Source organism: Pavona decussata, unplaced genomic scaffold (genome assembly GCF_977016875.1).
Source record: "Pavona decussata unplaced genomic scaffold, jaPavDecu1.1 SCAFFOLD_181, whole genome shotgun sequence".
NCBI lineage: Eukaryota > Metazoa > Cnidaria > Anthozoa > Scleractinia > Agariciidae > Pavona > Pavona decussata.
The window spans coordinates 661,850-680,000 of NW_028145591.1; the positions used below are offsets into that span (position 1 = coordinate 661,850).

Sequence of the window (18,151 nt, forward strand, 5' to 3'; positions counted from 1 at the left end):
AAACTGGCTCTACGCTCTGAAGCATTCCTTTTCTCTCTACCGGCATTAGTTCGGGGTCAAAGGAGTTCTCGTTGTTATGTTTGCTTTGTTGTACAGAGTAATTATTTGGTTTCTGTCTTATGAATTCTGCGTCAAATTTAAATTTTACTGATTTAAAAACTGTTTCGAAACTTTTGTAACAGCAATTTCAATCAGCCGCTAACAACGCCTGATAAACATTTGGATAAATGTGTAATCAATTTTTATTGACTGTAACAAAACACAAAGTACAGGATATTTGCTCTTGTGCGGAAAAGTACGCTGGTGGGGGTACCATTTTTATTGTACGTTGAGATTGGTCTTGTTACACTGTATAATGCATGAAAACGTTGTGTTGCTGTTCTTTTATACATGCCTCTAAAAAACAGCCGAATAACTCAAGCAAGGGGAGCCTGTACACAGGGCATGTAACGGAAAAGGTCGGAATGGATGGATATACAAGGGTTTACAGGGGTATGCATAAGTACACATGGGTGTACAGGGTTATACATGGGTATACAAGGGTATATAAGGGTTTACAGGGGTATACAAGGGTATACAGGGGTATACAAGGGTAAACAGGGGTATACAAGGGTGTCGGAAACAGAATAATAGCATAGATATCAAATAGCGATTGTGAAATGTTTGTCTGGAAATTTTGTTATTCTTATGTCTGGAAGATTCGTATCTAGCCAATCAGCGTTCTTTTTAACTAAGGTGTCCCGCAAAGATAAGGAACAATTGTCTGTGATTTATTTAGCTTTCAGTCGAAGTAATCTTTTATATCAGTCGAGTCGAGGAGTTGTGACAGTTGTGAAACCTAGCGAGAATAGAAGAGGAGAAGAATAAAAATCTAGTGAAGACGAGACAGTGTGGGCTATCCTTACTAATTCCCCACATTAGTGGCACCTCCGACGGGACCTGCAGTGATTTGGACAACCTGTTAGTCAATGGAAGCTAAACTGGAGGCAGAACTTCAGCTTCTAAAGCTTACACGAGGAAGGACGAAATCTGTCGTGGAGAAGGGAAATATCGAGAAGATCACTCGACATAAAGAAACTCTGGGAAAGATTGTGGCATCTATAGAAGACTTGAAGCTAGACATCGAGAAAGGTAAGCTTGAAGCGGGGAAAAGCATTGACGAAGTTGATGAATGGGAGAAAATTATCGAGCAAACGATTGATGATGTAGATAAAGAAGTAGAAGATTTAAATCGTCATCTCGAAGAAGCTGGGGCAAAAGCAATAAACAAAAAACGGGAAGAGGAAGAGGCTCTTCTAGCCAAAAGGAGGGAGGATGAACAGAACTTTGAAAAACTTAAACTTGAGCAAAAATAAAAAATGCAGTCGCCCGATCAGCCCGCCGGAAAACCCCTAAGTAAGGGAAATGTCAAAATGCCAAAGCTGGTAATTACGAAATATGACGGCACCTACGAAAAGTGGCTTTCCTTTTGGAACAAGTTCAAAGCGGAAATCGATGCAGCCGATATTCCCCCGGTTACTAAATTTGCTCATCTCAAAGAATTACTGGAAAGTGATGTTTGTGAATCAATCGATGGCCTCCCATTTAGTCCTGAAGGTTATGAACGTGCTAAAAATATCTTGAAGTCCAATTACGGCAAGACAAGCGAGATTGTGAGAGCGTATATTGATAACATCAATGGTTTACCTGTGGTAACTGGATGCATCCCTAATGAAATTCATAGATTTTGTCAGACTTTGAACTACAATGTTCAATCATTAGAGACTCTAGGCAGACCTCGTGAGCGGAAAACCGGGATGGCAAGATTGGGGTTTCGGGGACCTTATGCAGGCTTTAGAAGAATGGAAAGCCATTCATCCGATGGAAACTTTGGGGGTAGAAAGGGCAAACGAAACGTCTCCGACTCCGCCGATTTATCACCCGCCGCGTCCGCCGCGTCCCCCACGTTTGCCTCGTGACAGAAGTTTCTACGCGCGACAGGGCGAACCCAACCCACGACACGCGTGTGTCTACTGCGATCGCGTGACACACAGATCTTGGGAGTGTGAGAACGTGACATCTCCAGCGGAGCGCCGTCGCATTCTACAAAACAAACGCTTGTGCTTCAACTGCACTGGGCCTCAACACAGCGCTTCACAATGCCGAAGCCGTGCATCTTGCGTACACTGCAAACAAAGGCACCACTCATCTATTTGCGACCGACCGTCGGCAACTGGACGCCAAAGAGCGAACAACGGCGGAGTGGCTCTAACTGCAACTCAAGAAGGAGAGAAAGTCTGCCATCCAATCGTACTTGTCAAGTTGAATGGCGTGACCTGTAGAGTCCTACTGGACACCGGTGCGACTGCGTCTTATGCTTCAGGATACATCTTGGATCGTCTAAACTTCGTACCAGCTCGCACTCTAACACGCCGTATACAAACTATCGTGGGCATAGTGACTAAGCGGACAGAAACTTACAATACGCAAGTGAGTGACACTAAAGGAAACAATGCAATTTCATTACGGGTAACTAGAGTAGACCGCGCTGAACTTTTGTCCGTGGAAAATCCTAACTATAAGGAAATGATCAGCAAATACCGCCATCTGGAAGGCGTTTCAATGGAAGACACCGACACTAAGAGCTTACTTCCGGTCCATGTTATTCTGGGCGCGAGTGACTACGCGAAGATAAAAACTCGAGAATCCCAACGCACCGGTCCTATCGGCGAGCCTGTGGCTGAGTACACTCTTTTTGGATGGACCATCATGTCACCAGGAACGGAGACAGACCTGGACAAGATGTTTCTAGCGCAGACGGCCTCGAATGACTATGAAGAGCTTTACCGGATGGACGTCCTAGGACTCGAAGACAAACTTAATGGCAACCAGAGCGTTGTTTATGAAGAATTCCTTGAACAACTCAGCCGCAGCCCTGAGGGTTGGTATGAAACTGGCCTTCCCTGGAAAGGGGACCATCCTCCGTTGCCCTCTAACAAGTCTGGAAGCTTAAAGCGACTGGGGAGCCTAGTCCAACGACTTAAGAAGACAGGAAGGCTAGACGACTATGACGCTATCATACAAGAACAGTTTAATGAAGGAATTATTGAAGAAGCAGAGATGCCAGCAACTCAAAGAGAATTCTACATCCCGCACAAAGCAGTAGTGAGAGAGAGTGCAGAAACTACCAAGATGCGTATTGTCTACGATGCCTCAGCAAGAGCGTACGACTCAGCCCTTCCCTAAACGACTGTCTGGAAGTTGGACCACCCCTGCAGAATCAACTATGGAAGGTACTCCTAAGGGGACGGTTTCATTCAGTGGCTACCGCTGGTGATATTCGCAAAGCATTTCTTCAAGTGCGTATCCGAGAGCAGGACCGAGATGCACTGCGGTTTCATTGGTTGGAAAGCAAGGATCCTTTTCGTGTTCGCACGTACCGATTCACCAGAGCTCTGTTTGGTTTGGGACCCTCGCCGTTTCTGCTTGGCGGCGTAATTCAGCACCATCTGAACACTTGCAGACCTGCACACCCTGATCGCGTAGCAGAAATCGAGCGAGAACTGTACGTTGACGATCTCATTTCTGGTGGAGGTACTACCCAAGAAGCGAAACAAAAGAAAGCTACAGCAACTGAGATGTTCCACCAGGCCACCTTTCACTTACACAAGTGGCATTCAAACGTGACTGAACTAGAGCTCACTGAAGAAACTGAAACTGGGGATGACTTAAGCTACGCCAAGCAACAACTCGGAATCAAGCCGAGAGAATGTGGGCTGCTTGGTTTAAAGTGGAACAAACTGACGGACGAAGTTGGAGTTACAATTCCAGAGGAAGTTGCCCAACCGACAAAGAGAGGGATTCTGGGAAAAGTGGCGAGGATCAATGACCCCCTTGGTCTTATCGCTCCAATCACCCTGCAAGGAAAGCTTCTGTACCGCGATGCCTGTGAAGAGAAACGTGCATGGGACGCTCTGTTATCCACCCCCCTAGAACAGCAGTGGCAGAAGTGGGAACGTTCCTTGCCGCAACACGTAACTTGTCCACGAGCACTTACCAGCGTCCAAGAACCTATCGAGGACATTAAACTTCATGCTTTTGGAGACGCGAGCGGAAAGGGCGTGGCCGCTTCTGTGTACGTTGTGGTCAAACAGTCAAGCGCAATCAACCAAGGCCTGGTTACAGCAAAGGCAAGACTGGCCAAACAAGGGCTGACAATACCTCGCCGCGAACTGGTCTCCGGTCACATGGCTGTAAATCTTCTGACCAACGTACAAGATGCACTTCAAGGATTCCCTGTGACTTCGCTGCATTGTTGGCTTGACAGCAGCGTTGCCTTACATTGGATACTAGGAGGAGGAGACTATAAGCAGTTTGTGGCCAACCGTGTACGAAAAATTAGAGAACACTATGATGTTGTCTGGAGGCACGTACCTACTCAGGATAATCCTGCAGATCTTGCTAGCCGAGGTGGACTGGTAACTGAGGAGAACCAACTGTGGTGGAAGGGACCAGAGTTGCTAAGTGATCCTGCGAAATGGCCAGCCGACCTTGTGACCGCGCCCACCGCTGAATCTAACGCAGAAATGAAAGCTACAAAGGAGCTCTTTGCCATGGCCGTTAAAGCTGATGACGATCTAGACCATCTTCTGGCCAAGCACAACTACTGGAAGACTTTGCGAGTGTGCGCTTGGATTATGCGGTTCGCAAACAACGCTAGAGCGAAAAGAGCGACAAGAACAAAGGGACCCCTGACAACAGACGAAATTGAGAAGCAGAAACACTTTTGGTTGCTACGCGTACAGAGCCGGGGAATTGAAGGCATGGAGGAAGATCGCCTGTGCCTAAACTTACAGAAGAAAAAAGATGGATTGCTTGAGTGCCGTGGGAGACTGCAAGGGGTCTATCCGATATACATCCCAGACGCCACAACGTTCGCAAACAAGTATGTCGAACACGTCCACAAAGCCACTCTTAACGGGGGAGTGGGGCTTACTATGGCTAAAGTGAGAGAAGAGTTCTGGATTCCCCGCCTGAGGCGCCTCGCGAAGAAAGTCATCAGGGAGTGTTATGGGTGCAAACGCTTCCAGGCTGTTGCTCTCGCAGCTCCACCCCCCGGTTTATTGCCTCTGGAGAGAACTGAGGGCTCAACTCCCTTTGAAATTGTTGGCGTAGATTTTGCTGGGCCGATTAAGTACCGCAAGTCCTCTCGTGTAGAAGGAAAAGGCTATCTGGTGCTTTACACGTGCAGTTTAACGAGAGCCTTGTACTTGGAGGTCCTGCCTAATCTGGAAACTACTACCTTTCTTTCAAGCTTGAAGCGTTTCATCGCTAGACGTGGACGACCTTTAAAGATCTTTTCAGACAATGGAAAAACTAGCCGTTTCCTCTGTTTACATGTGCTTCCGTTTGGAAGGCACATGGGGGGAGTGTGTCGGAAACAGAATAATAGCATAGATACCAAATAGCGATTGTGAAATGTTTGTCTGGAAATTTTGTTATTCTTATGTCTGGAAGATTCGTATCTAGCCAATCAGCGTTCTTTTTAACTAAGGTGTCCCGCAAAGATAAGGAACAATTGTCTGTGATTTATTTAGCTTTCAGTCGAAGTAATCTTTTACATCAGTCGAGTCGAGGAGTTGTGACAGTTGTGAAACCTAGCGAGAATAGAAGAGGAGAAGAATAAAAATCTAGTGAAGACGAGACAGTGTGGGCTATCCTTACTAATTCCCCACAAGGGTATACAATGTTCCACCCCTAACCAATCGAGAAAAGGCGATCGGAACTCTGGAGGAATAGCTTTACTTTATAAGAACAAGCTTGATAAAAATACTGTAATCACGAAAACAACGCAAAATTGTATGTATGGTTTATAATCAAGAAAGATCTCTTAAATTCGATGAAGGATATTCACGTTTGCGGAATATATTAACCTCCGTGTAACTCGAAATATTTCGATCCCGAAATTTTTGATCAGCTAGAACAAGACAAGATAGATTTTTATCCGACAGGATTAGTTATTCTTATGGGAGACTTTAATTCAAGAACCGGAAAAGACTCCAATACTGTCTCGCAAGAGGGCTGAACAGCGTAATCTCTAATGATCAGTCAGAATCAGCTTTTCAGCCAATCCAAAGGAATAGTTTTGACAATGTCATAAACAGTCATGGGAAAAGACTACTAGAAATATGTAAAGACCTTGATTTAAGAATAGTTAATGGAAGAGGTAATGGCGATACCCTAGGCAGACCCACCTTTCATGGGAGAAACGGGACAAGCTTTATTGATTAGGTATCAGGTATCAGGGATTGTGGACGCACGTGTTTTTCGTCATGGAAGGCAAAAAATAACTTTTTTGGCTTTTCTCTGTTATCCTGGTAAATGCGCTACCGCTATCTATTTAGCTAATGGCACAAGGTAAACAGAATCACGAGTTTGAAGAAGAAACCAGACTGGTGACTAGTGGAAAAAGCGATATCAAATCACCCCATATGCGAATTACGCAACCAAGCCAGGATTTGAACAGATACATTGTCGACAATTTTCATCTACCAGCCGCTAAATCGAAGAATGCCCCTTTTGAATCCATCGACCTTACCATATACAGGCCCTCAGCAAAATGTGTTGCCTTTTCAACCTGAGAAGATCGTCTCTTACTGTGGATAACAGCGTTCCAGTATCGCTACTACGAGCTCACCGGAAATGCAGCAGACTACAAGGTCATATGGGAGGAACAAGACAGCCCTAGTTCATCATCAAAGTGCGACAAACTCATTATTCATTTAGTCGGACTTACATCCACTGGTGAAGACCAATTGGTCGCTCTAACAGTCTTTAGCACAACCGGAAGAATTCAAGTTCAGGGTAAGAAATTCGAGGAATGGACCAAATTTGAGTTTCCCGTGCTCCTCAACATTGTAAACTCACTCTCCGATCTCCAACCTCTTACTTCTCTCCCTCGTTATAATGATTTTTCTCTATTTGGATCGTCACTTCACAATTTCTTTACAAATTTTATTCACTTTGTTGGAGATGGAGACATTCCCGCTTCAAACAACGGGGAAAACGATGATAATGGCTCATCCACCCGAAATAGAACATTGACAGAATTAACGGAAGATCTGGAACCACTCACGGTTTCACCCAACCGCTTAAAAACAATTGCATCCATGAGAGACAACCTTGGACAACTAGAAGTGGATTTTACTCATCATCAAATTGTTAGCTCTGGAGATCTCGAGAATATCAAGGTATTTCTCGCGGCTTCGCCGCTCGCTTCTAGCGGCTCCGCCGCCAAAACTTTCTTTCGCGCGCGCCTACAATACCGCCAGCTACGCAGGCTAGAATATCAAGGACAAAATCGCTAAACAAGATCACTTAGTCAAAGTACAAAAGCAAACACTCGATGATCGATACTCTGATCTATCTTCCCAAATTAAATCACTCCAAGAAATGATTTCTCAACAATCAAAAGTTATTAGGACACTGCAAGATGAAAATCAATTTCTGCACAAAAAAACTCAGCAAATCACAAAAACAAATCAAGTGTTGCAAGAATCGGAAAATACTCTAAAGGCGGAAATAAATTTTCTTAAAGAGCAAGTAACAGCGCTTTGGCAAAACACCAGACATACATCGGATGAGATCAATCAGCCAGACACAACATCCGCTTCATCTGTGCCAAGCATCACTTCCGAAAAAAGACCTGGAACCCCAACACCTTCGACGACGGAAACAAGTTCTCCGTCAATAACGCCGAATATCCCTACAGAGAACAGATTTATACCACTTCAAGATCATGGTGAATCTGATAACACATCAAACAGTCCACAGGATATTGATGTGGTAAACAACACTGCTACCACTTCACCAAAAACCAATCCTCCTAACCAGCGCGGCAATGGTATCCCAACTCAATCACCTAGCTTCCCTGCTGTGGTCGACAAATGTGTTTTTCTTTGCGACTCAAATGGAAAGTTTCTCGACAAGAAAAAGCTTTTCCCTTCTGGCCAGGACTTTACTTTTTTCAGATGTCCCACAACCACTGACTCTCGCACAATTCTACAAGACGAAATCAATAAAGAACCGGAGCACCCAAAACTAATTCTCATCCACAGTGGAACAAATGATCTAACGCCGACCACACTAATAGACGACTTCACCTCTGAAATCTCCGTCTTTATTACACAAGTATCCACAATGTTTCCAAAAAGTAAAATTATCTATTCTACTCTTCTACCTCGAGCAGATATCTCCTTGCACAATCTGTCAAAAATAAACGCGAAACTTTTTGACAGCTGTTCTACATTACCAAACGTCCACATGTTGAGTCATGAAAATATCTTCTCCAAAGGACTAGATGTCTTACATGACAACAAACACCTTAAGAAAAGGCACCTTGGCTTGTTTGCCGCGAACCTCGTAGCAGCAATTCGTGGCCGAGCTCAACAACCACCTCGTTCTGTTCCAAGCCAACCGAACCGCTCTTCGTCCTCACCCTCGCGTTCACTTTATCCAAAGACGGAGGAAATCCATGCATTCCCAACCAGTCCGGTTGGAAACGGCCTGAACAAATTCTACCTAAACGCAGAGACACATCATCCACCACCATCGTTTCGCCAGCCCTATACAAGTTCCCTGGAAGGTTATTCTTCCTACAGTAATGCTGTTAAATATGGTCCCCTCAGCGGAACCAACAGACCGACCTACCACACTCCGCAGCAGCAGTCAAAATTAGTTCATGCACAGAATGGTCCGCCTGCAAAAGCGAATCCCAACTCTTCATCTCTCCCTTACAATGATCAGTCTGGTGATAGGAAGATCTCTGGAGTGGAAGTACCCAAGGAACTGGTATCGTTACTGCGTTTTATTAAGACTCTACTCTAATGCCTTATAAACTAATATAGACTTTCCTTTGCCTCTAAGTGACATAGCGGGGCTATTTACCGGGATATCCGGTGAATTTGCTCTATTTTCTCTTTTCGGATACCGATATGCCGGAATCAAATCAATCTAATAGGCTCTCCTTTTTTGCCTGGAATATCAATGGTCTGTTTTCAAAGACATTAGGCGACAAATTACGAAATAGTGACTTTTTAAGTATGATCAAAAATTCTGATTTCACAATTCTTTCCGAAACATGGAAAAAAGGGAATATTGAAGTTGAAGGCTTCAAGGTTGTGACTACAAATGCCGTAAAAACAGGAAACTGCGGTCGCCACTCGGGGGGCCTAGCTTTGCTTTATAAGCCAAAGTTTCATGATTGGATCTCAGTGGAAAAACAATCGACGAATTTTTTATGGTTTAAAATTCTGAAGAAATTCACGAAAACTGATAACGACATCTATGTGTGTGGCGTCTATATTCCACCGTACAATTCCATTTACTTCTCTCCTGAACTATTTGAAGAACTTGAAAATGACATCGAAAAATTCTCCTCACACGGATCAATTCTCCTCATGGGAGATTTCAACTCAAGAACAGGTAAATACCCAGATAATGTTTGTCAAGACGGCAACTCGATTATAGTAAATGATCAATCTAAATCTTCACAATACGCCTTTCAGCGAAATAGCTTTGATAACGATTTAAATCACCACGGGAAAAAGCTTTTAGAAATCTGTCGGAGTGCCGATCTAAGAATTCTGAATGGTCGAATATCTGGTGATTCATTAGGAAGACCCACAATCAGGAGTCAGTGTTATTGACTATGCAATATGTGATCAAAATTTATTCCCCCATGTGGCGAAATTCATTGTTAGAGAGCCGTCAAGTTTATCAGATCACAGTTCAATAATGGCATGGCTTAATATTGGCACAAATGATAATCACTTAGCCACAACAAATACCAACGATACACTAACTCGTTTACCCAAACAATTTATTTGGGAAAGTAATTCACCACAAAAATTTAGAGCCGCGCTACAATCAAGAGATATACAGAGATTGATACACGATTTTCTTATTGACAGTGGGCCAGACAGAAACATCAACACCTCCCTCGATGCAGTAGAAAATATTATTTTAACAACTGCAAAACGCTGTTTAAAAATTAAAGTCATTAAAAAACGACATGTTAGACTGCCTGCTAACAAAAAATGGTTTGATAAAGATTGTCGTCTTAAACGACACGAGTTACGTAAACTTGCTAATCTAAAGCATAGAGACCCCCTTAATATCACGCTTAGGGAAAAGTATCACACCGTCTTAAACCAGTACAAAAGCCTCCTGAAAGAGAAGAGGAAAGAATACTATCATGCAAAGATTTCGGAACTTGAAAAAACAGTAGATAACTCAAACAGCCGAAGCTTTTGGAATTGTTTAAAATCGATGGACGATTCTGTTCAGGAACGTAATAACCCCCCGATATCGGAAAAAAGTTGGACTTGTCACACTTCGAATCGCTACACTCTAACGAACCCCTTAATTCACACCAAGAAGCGACTCGCAGTGCGTTACATAGACTAGAAAATGAGACTCATCCCAACTCCTTGGACTACCTTATATCTGAACTTGAAATACGAAAAGCGGCAAAAAAGCTAAAAAACAATAAATCTCCGTATTCAGATAGAATCAAAAATGAAATGATCAAATCTAGCTTAAACGAGTTAATGCCAGTCTATTTACAGCTATTTAACAAGGCCTTTAGCTCAGGTACAATGCCTCAAAATTGGTGCGATGGTCTTATTGCACCCATTTTTAAAACTGGATCTAAAACTGATCCCTCAAATTATCGTGGAATCTGTATTTCTAGTTGTCTTGGTAAATTATTTTGCTCAATTCTCAATCAAAGACTCCTCGAACACGTTCAGTCGCATAACATTCTTCATAAATCTCAAATTGGTTTTTTAGCAAAAAATAGAATAGCAGACCATGTCTTTACACTACGAACACTAGTAGATAAATATGTCAAATCTCACCAAACAAAAGTATACCCATGTTTTGTGGACTTTAGAAAAGCGTTCGTTTGATTCTGTCTGGCACGATGGACTTATGTACAAGTTGTTACAAATCAATGTCGGAGGAAGGTTTTATAAAATTATCAAAAGTTTATACTCGAATTCTACGTGTTCTGTTAGAATTGGAAATAGTCAAACGTGATCTTTTCAATACAGTAGAGGTGTGCGTCAAGGCTGCATTTTAAGTCCTCTGCTCTTTAATCTATATGTTAATGATTTAGCCTTTTCGTTTAACAATATTTTGTCTGACCCGTTTATACTACCAAATGGCACCAAACTCAGCTCATTATTTTATGCAGATGACTTAATTATATTGTCACGATCAAAATTGGGATTACAAAATTGCCTTAACAGTTTATCATCATTTTGCAACTCATGGATGCTAAATATAGACCCTAAGAAAACCAAGATAATGATTTTTCAAAAAAGCACAAAAAAATGCGATTATACCTTTCACATAGGCGATGAATTAATAGATATAGTACAAGACTACACTTACTTAGGAACTCGTATTTCGTCTTCCGGAAATTTCACGCTTTCGCTTGAACATCTTCGACAAAAAGCTCTTCATGCTTTCTTTAGTCTAAGACGACACACTGATTTTAGTACACTGAAACCTTCACTTGCATGTAAAATTTTTGACACAATGATTCAGCCAATTCTAACCTACAATAGTGAAGTGTGGGGTGCCTTTGTTAAATCAGATTTTAAGTCGTGGGAAGGCTCCAGAATTGAAAAAACACATTTACATTTCTGTAAACGCTATTTAGAAGTACATAATAAGTCATCCAACGTTGCATGTAGAGCTGAACTTGGCAGATTTCCTCTAATCGTTGACATAAATAAAAAGATACTTAATTACGTACACTACCTCCAAGGAAAGGATGAACATTCTATAGCAAAACAATCCCTAAGAATATCTGTTGACCTTCATTATAGCGGTCAAACTAGCTTTTACTCCAGTCTCATGAAGATGAGTGAATACTATAATTTCCCCAACTTTAATTATAACACATTGAATGAAAATAACATCAAACAATATATAGATCTTATGAAAAAGAAATATATCTCTTATTGGCACCAAACCCTTCAACACTCACAAAACTCAGCTTTTATTACACAATCAAAAAAACTTTTGGCCCCTCTGCTTACCTAGACCTCACAAGGAAAAACGCTTCTAGGAAGGCATTAGTGAAACTAAGAATAAGCAGCCACGAGCTTTTGATTGAAACAGGAAGATACGACAACATACCCCGTAATGAAAGGGTGTGTAATGTTTGCAACCGTAAAACCATTGAAGACGAAATTCATTTTTTATTAGATTGCTCAAGTTACTCTTCTTTAAGAGATATGTTCTTTTCTAAAGTAGAACCTAGCCTTCCATTTACACGATTATTAGTAAAAGAAACTCTAATATCGCATATAATGAACTCAACAGACTATTTTATAAACACTCAATTAATTTCATTTGTTTCCTCGTGCTTCGAATTGAGAGATAAACTTCTCTCCGGAATGATTACTTCTACTGTATGAAAAGTTTAAAATAAGCAAAGACTTCAGTTACTTTATTTTATTTTATTTTAAGTTATCTTAAGAATTAGTTAACGAATCAATAATTAGCTATGAATAGCTTTTGCAATACTGTATTTGTTATAGTCATGCAAATAAAGCTTGTTGTTGTTGTTGTTGTTGATTACGTAATACATTACTTACAAAAAATTTCGGACGATTTTAATTTCGGACAAAAATAGTGTCCGAAAATAAAACTGTCCGAAATTTTTTAGCGTCTGAAATTTTTACAGTATAGTATAAAACTTTAAAAGTACTTTCTGGGCGACGGCATCACATATTCAAAGCCAATATACATGATATGGCTAGAATTCGGATTAGGCGGCTTTGCTCAGTCGTTCTTTTTATCACTGGAAAGGAAAATATTTGAGACACTGCTTGAGGCATCAGCATGATTGAGTTTGTGTCATTTTCTCGTTAGTGTATCCGGCTGTAAAACCTTGAAGGTGCAGTAAAACTATCATTTTCACAGATTTATTTCAGTCTAATTAATGTTTTTTAAGTCGGAAATTTACTTTAGGCATGTTTCAGCGCAGTGTCCGAAATTTTTGTCCGAAAATTGTCCGAAATGAGGGAAAAAGTGTCCGAGAATTAAACGTCCGAAATTTTTTGCAAGTAATGTATGCGATTAGTGTACACTACTCAATGTTACCAATTTTGTTGTTAAGCAGCCATCCTACTTATCGGACCACAGTGCCATCGCCGCATGGCTGAATGTTAAAAACTGCTTACCAACAAACGATACCCAAACCTCAAATCGTACCGATAGCTTAATGAGTCTACCACGCCAATTCTGTTGGGAAAGTGACTCTTACTTAAAATTCAGAAACACGTTACGGACGGAATCAATCCAAATCCTAATAAGTGAATAAATGGAACGACACACTGAAGACGTGAACGTCTCATTAGCTGATGCTGTGAACATTCCGGCTAACTGCGACATCAAAAATCTGCCTCAAGATTAAAACCAAAAAATCTCGTAAACGTGTAAAAGCAACGTCGAACAAAAAATGGTTCGACCGTGAATATCGTATAAAAAGGCACGCATTACGAAAAGTGTCAAATCAAAAACGTAGCGATCCCTTTGACTCTGAGTTACGGGAGAAATTTCACAAAACCTTGACTGATTACAAAAAGCTCCTTTACTCAAAAAGGAAAGCATTTCAGACTGAAAAATCTCTGAAACTGACGAACTAGGATTAAATCCCGACAACGCAGCGTTTTGGAACTGTTTACAGTCAATGAATGATACTATCGTCGAAAATGTTCCTGCCCCATTCTCAGAGGAAACGTGGCTCAACCACTTCCAATCCTTACACTCTAATGACCCGGGAACTTCCATACAACAACAAGAAATCTATAACGAGATGCAAACATTGGAAAAAGAAAAAGAACAGCTTAACTATTTACACCATGCAATAACTGAACAAGAAATACGCCAAGCAGTGAAGAAATTAAAAAAAAAAAAGAAATCCCCACTCGTTGACAAAATAAGAAACGAAATGATCAAAGCGAGCCTTAACTCGCTTATGCCTGTTTATATCAAACTTTTTAATCTCATTTTGCAATCTGGAAAAATGCCAGATATTTGGTGTCAAGGCCTTATAACTCCAATCTACAAATCGGGTGACAAGAGTGACCCAACAAACTATAGAGGCATATGTGTATCTAGCTGCCTTGGAAAATTTTTTAGCTCCATTTTAAATCAAAGATTATATCTGTACTTTGAAGAAAACAAGACATTACATAATTCCCAAATTGGCTTTCTGCCTGAAAACCGTACTGCAGACCATGTTTTCACTCTAAGGACCCTAATAGATAAATATGTCCACTACCATAAGGAAAAAGTCTATGCGTGACTTTTTCGTAGATTTTCGTAAAGCTTTTGACTCCGTTTGGCACGAGGGGTTGTTCTACAAGCTACTCAAGATCAACATAGGAGGACACTTTTACAACCTGATTACTGAAAACCCTTCATTGCAGCTCTACATGTTCCATAAGAATCAGAGAAAACAAAACACGATCTTTCCCATACTCAAGAGGTGTACGTCAAGGATGTATTTTAAGTCCCCTTTTATTTAACCTCTATATAAACAATTTGCCCTGATATTTATTCAAAAACACGTTGTGTGATCCATTCGTTCTTCCAAATGGAACCGAACTAAATTCACTCTTGTATGCAGATGATTTGATTATCCTATCAATTAAGATCCAAAACAGGGTTACAGAACTGTCTAAACGCGCTCTCTTTGTATTGTGAAACATGGATGTTAAAAATCAATCCAAAAAAAAAAAAAAAAAATAATAATAATGATAATAATAATAATAATAATAATAATAATAATAATAATAATAATAATAATAATAATAATAATAATGATATTTCAAAAACGTCCAAAAAAATCCGTTGACTGTAACTTTGAAATAGGCACCTAATCAATTGAAATTGTTCAAGAATACACCTATTTAGGTACACGTCTAACTCCAACAGGAAACTCAGTTTACTCTTGCAAAAGAACACTTAAAAGAAAAAGCTCTACACGCCTTTTCTAGTATACGAAAACATACACTTCTTCATAGACTTAATCCCAATACCGCATCACAGATTTTCGAAGTAAACAATAAGGCCTCTAACTTAGCTTGTAGAGCCGAAATTGGAAGATGACCGCTAATTGTCTCAATCAATCAAAAAGTTATGAAATATTTTGTCTATCTAAACAACAAAAATAAATCCTTTATGGTCAAACAAGCTCTCCTTATGTCGAAGAACCTTCACTTTATTGATAATTCCGGATTTTATTCCAATTTAATTAACATGATAAAACAATACTATTCATCTAATTTAGATCCTTAATCTTTTGATAATGACACAGTAAGACGATATTCAACCTATATGAAGGAGAAATATATATATTTCTGGCGACTCAGCGTTGAAAATTCAAAGAAAGTAGAATTTTACAAAGTTTTCAAAGATGAATATTCCACATCCGATTACTTACACCAGCTAAGAAATTATAATGAAAGGCGAAATTAAGTTAAGTTTAAAATAAGTAATCATAAACTTATGATTGAGAGCTCGGTCGAGTGATGGCGGCGTGAGCATTGCTTCGATAGCCGGCCGCCTTTTCCACAAATCATTTGCGCAACACATGGCATCTTCATCAGAAAACGCAGAAACAGATCCTCAACAAGCTCCGACGAGAAAATCTCAATTTCCCCTGACGCGAAAAAACTAAAGGACACCAAAATCGGCGACCTTGGCAGCGAAGCAGCATATGAGTCGAGCGAAGAAGTGATGGAGGCTTTAAATAAGATTGAATCTATCTCTGAACAACTGAAGTCAATATTGGAAAGGCTAAACAAGCTCGACACTATCGAGAATTTAGTTAAAAGCATCGAAGCCAATCTAGCAAATCTTAAAGCTCGAACTGCTAAACTTGAGCAATTTGAATTAACGGCAGCGAAGGATATAAAGGACTTGAAACAATCATGCATCTTTAATGGCGACAGCTGCAAAGAAATTCAGGATCGGATGGATGAAAATAACACAAAAATAAACTCGCTGTTGGAAAGCGAAAAGATGCTTCGCGATCAAATGAACGAACTCAGGTTTAAAAACCTCTATCTTGAAGCATATTCCAGACGAGAAAATATCAAATTTTTTTCCATCCCCGAGGAAGATGATGAGAACACCGGCCGAGGAAACGTTAAGAAACTTCATGGAAGTCAACCTTGGATACAGAAATGCCCGCACAGTTGAAATGCAACGTGTACATCGACTCCCTGGAAGACGCAGCGACTCTGGTCCGCGGCCAATAATTGCTAGGTTCCTTCGGTATAAAGATGTAGGGGATATTTTTTCGCTGGGAAGGCGCCTTAAAGGGACCGAATACCAGATGTTCCAGGATCTTCCACAAGAAATAATCAAACGCAGAAGAGAGCAGATGCCAACATTCAAGAAAGTACAGAGAAACGGTATGAGGGTTTCTTTTAGTAAGAGTCAACCTGACAAGCTTTTTATAAATGGCAAGTTCTGGCCCTATGGAAAACTGCTAGAAACAAGTGATCAAGCAAATGAGTAAGATAACTGTGTTGCAACATTGTATCTGTACTATAACATTGTCCTATTAGGCGGCCTGGCGAGCAAATCTTCTTCATTCAGTGATTGCAGAGCCTTGTTTTGTGCTTTCAAGATATTAAGACCGAAGACCGATGAGTTTTTTTAAAAAGGTTTTCTTTGTTTTTGTGTCGCTTTCAGTCGCTCGTTTTTGTATGTGTTTACCTTTTTTTCCCTTTATTTTAAATATAACCTTATCTTTCTTTTATTCTTGTCATCAAAACTTCACTCATGAAAATTATCGATATATGAACATAACGTATTTTACATTTCAACCAAAGCAGTATTCAAATTACCAACCAACAGAGACAACCCTTTCACATTTTAACAAAAGAGCAGTGCTGAGGAATGTCGCTTTTATCACTTGCTTTCAAAACGGAAAAGAATGTTATTACAATAGCTTCTCTTAACGTGCGGGGCCTTGGGAATGATACAAAAAGAAGAGAAACCTTCAACTGGTTGCGTTCCAAACAGTTTTCCATCTATTTGCTACAAGAAATCCACTGTTCTGAAAAAACAAAAGATCTATGGGCCACAGAATGGGGCTACAAATGCCTTTTTAGCACCACGTCAAGTACTAAAGTAGGTATAGGCATCCTATTCAACAACAATTTCGAACTTCAAATCATGAAAAATTATATTGATCCCGCAGGACGTTATATAATATGCGATTTAATGGCAAATGGAAAACTCGTAACCCTGGTAAATGTTTACGCCCCAAATGAAGATGATCCAGATTTCTTTAAAACTGTTGCTGAACACATTGAAGACTTTCAAAAGGACGAAGTTGTAATTGGAGGTCATTTTAATATTGTTTTAAACGTAGAGAAAAACAAGAAAGATGGCCTCCCCAGAACGCATAACAAGGCAAGAAAAACCGTGTGCGAGATTGCCGAACAATTTGATCTTGTTGACGCTTGGAGACTTTTGAATCCAGATACTAGCAGATACACTTGGCGCCGAAAGCAACCAGAGGTTCATTGCAGACTAGATCTTTTCCTGGTCTCCCAAAACCTCATGGGTAATGTTGTCTCAGCCGATATCATACCAGGTTTTAAAACAGATCACTCCTTGATAACACTGAACATATCATTGCATAGGTCGTGGTTTTTGGAAGCTAAATGTATCGTTATTAAGTGACGCTGACTATATTGACATAATTAAACAAACTATCGAGCAGACAAAGGAAGAATATACAGACGATAATTCAGTTAACCCTTCTCTTCTTTGGGAAATGATCAAAATGAAAGTTCGGGAGAAATCCGTCAGTTACGCGATTGGGAAAAAACGCAAAGAGAATGATAGAGAACATATTTTAGAAGAAAAAATTGCAACACTCGAAAAAGAATTAGACTTGCCATCGATCACGACACAGTACAAAAATATCTTAATAGAAAAATTGGAATTGTACAGAAAAGAATTAGAGGAATTTGTAAGGTGGCGCACTCAAGGGGCGATTCTAAGATGCAAAGCAAGATGGTATAATGAAGGTGAAAAAAATTCAAAGTACTTTCTTAACCTTGAAAAG

The 18,151-nt window shown here is 40.4% G+C and overlaps 2 protein-coding genes and 2 pseudogenes across 2 annotated transcripts in view; all 4 read left to right on the forward strand.

Annotated features, from left to right (window-relative positions):
* The window catches only part of LOC146463054 (protein chibby homolog 1-like), a 156,092-nt gene that overhangs the window by 90,062 nt on the left and 47,879 nt on the right, over positions 1-18,151 (forward strand). The window lies entirely within an intron of this gene.
* On the forward strand, positions 1,792-5,447 carry LOC146463062 (uncharacterized; annotated as a pseudogene).
* Positions 6,412-9,595, forward strand: LOC146463063 (uncharacterized). Its single transcript, XM_085084922.1, has 2 exons — positions 6,412-7,229; positions 7,333-9,595. Exons 1-2 carry the CDS (start codon positions 7,149-7,151, stop codon positions 8,863-8,865), a joined length of 1,614 nt encoding a protein of 537 aa, XP_084941048.1. The 5' UTR covers positions 6,412-7,148; the 3' UTR covers positions 8,866-9,595.
* On the forward strand, positions 15,707-17,409 carry LOC146463064 (uncharacterized; annotated as a pseudogene).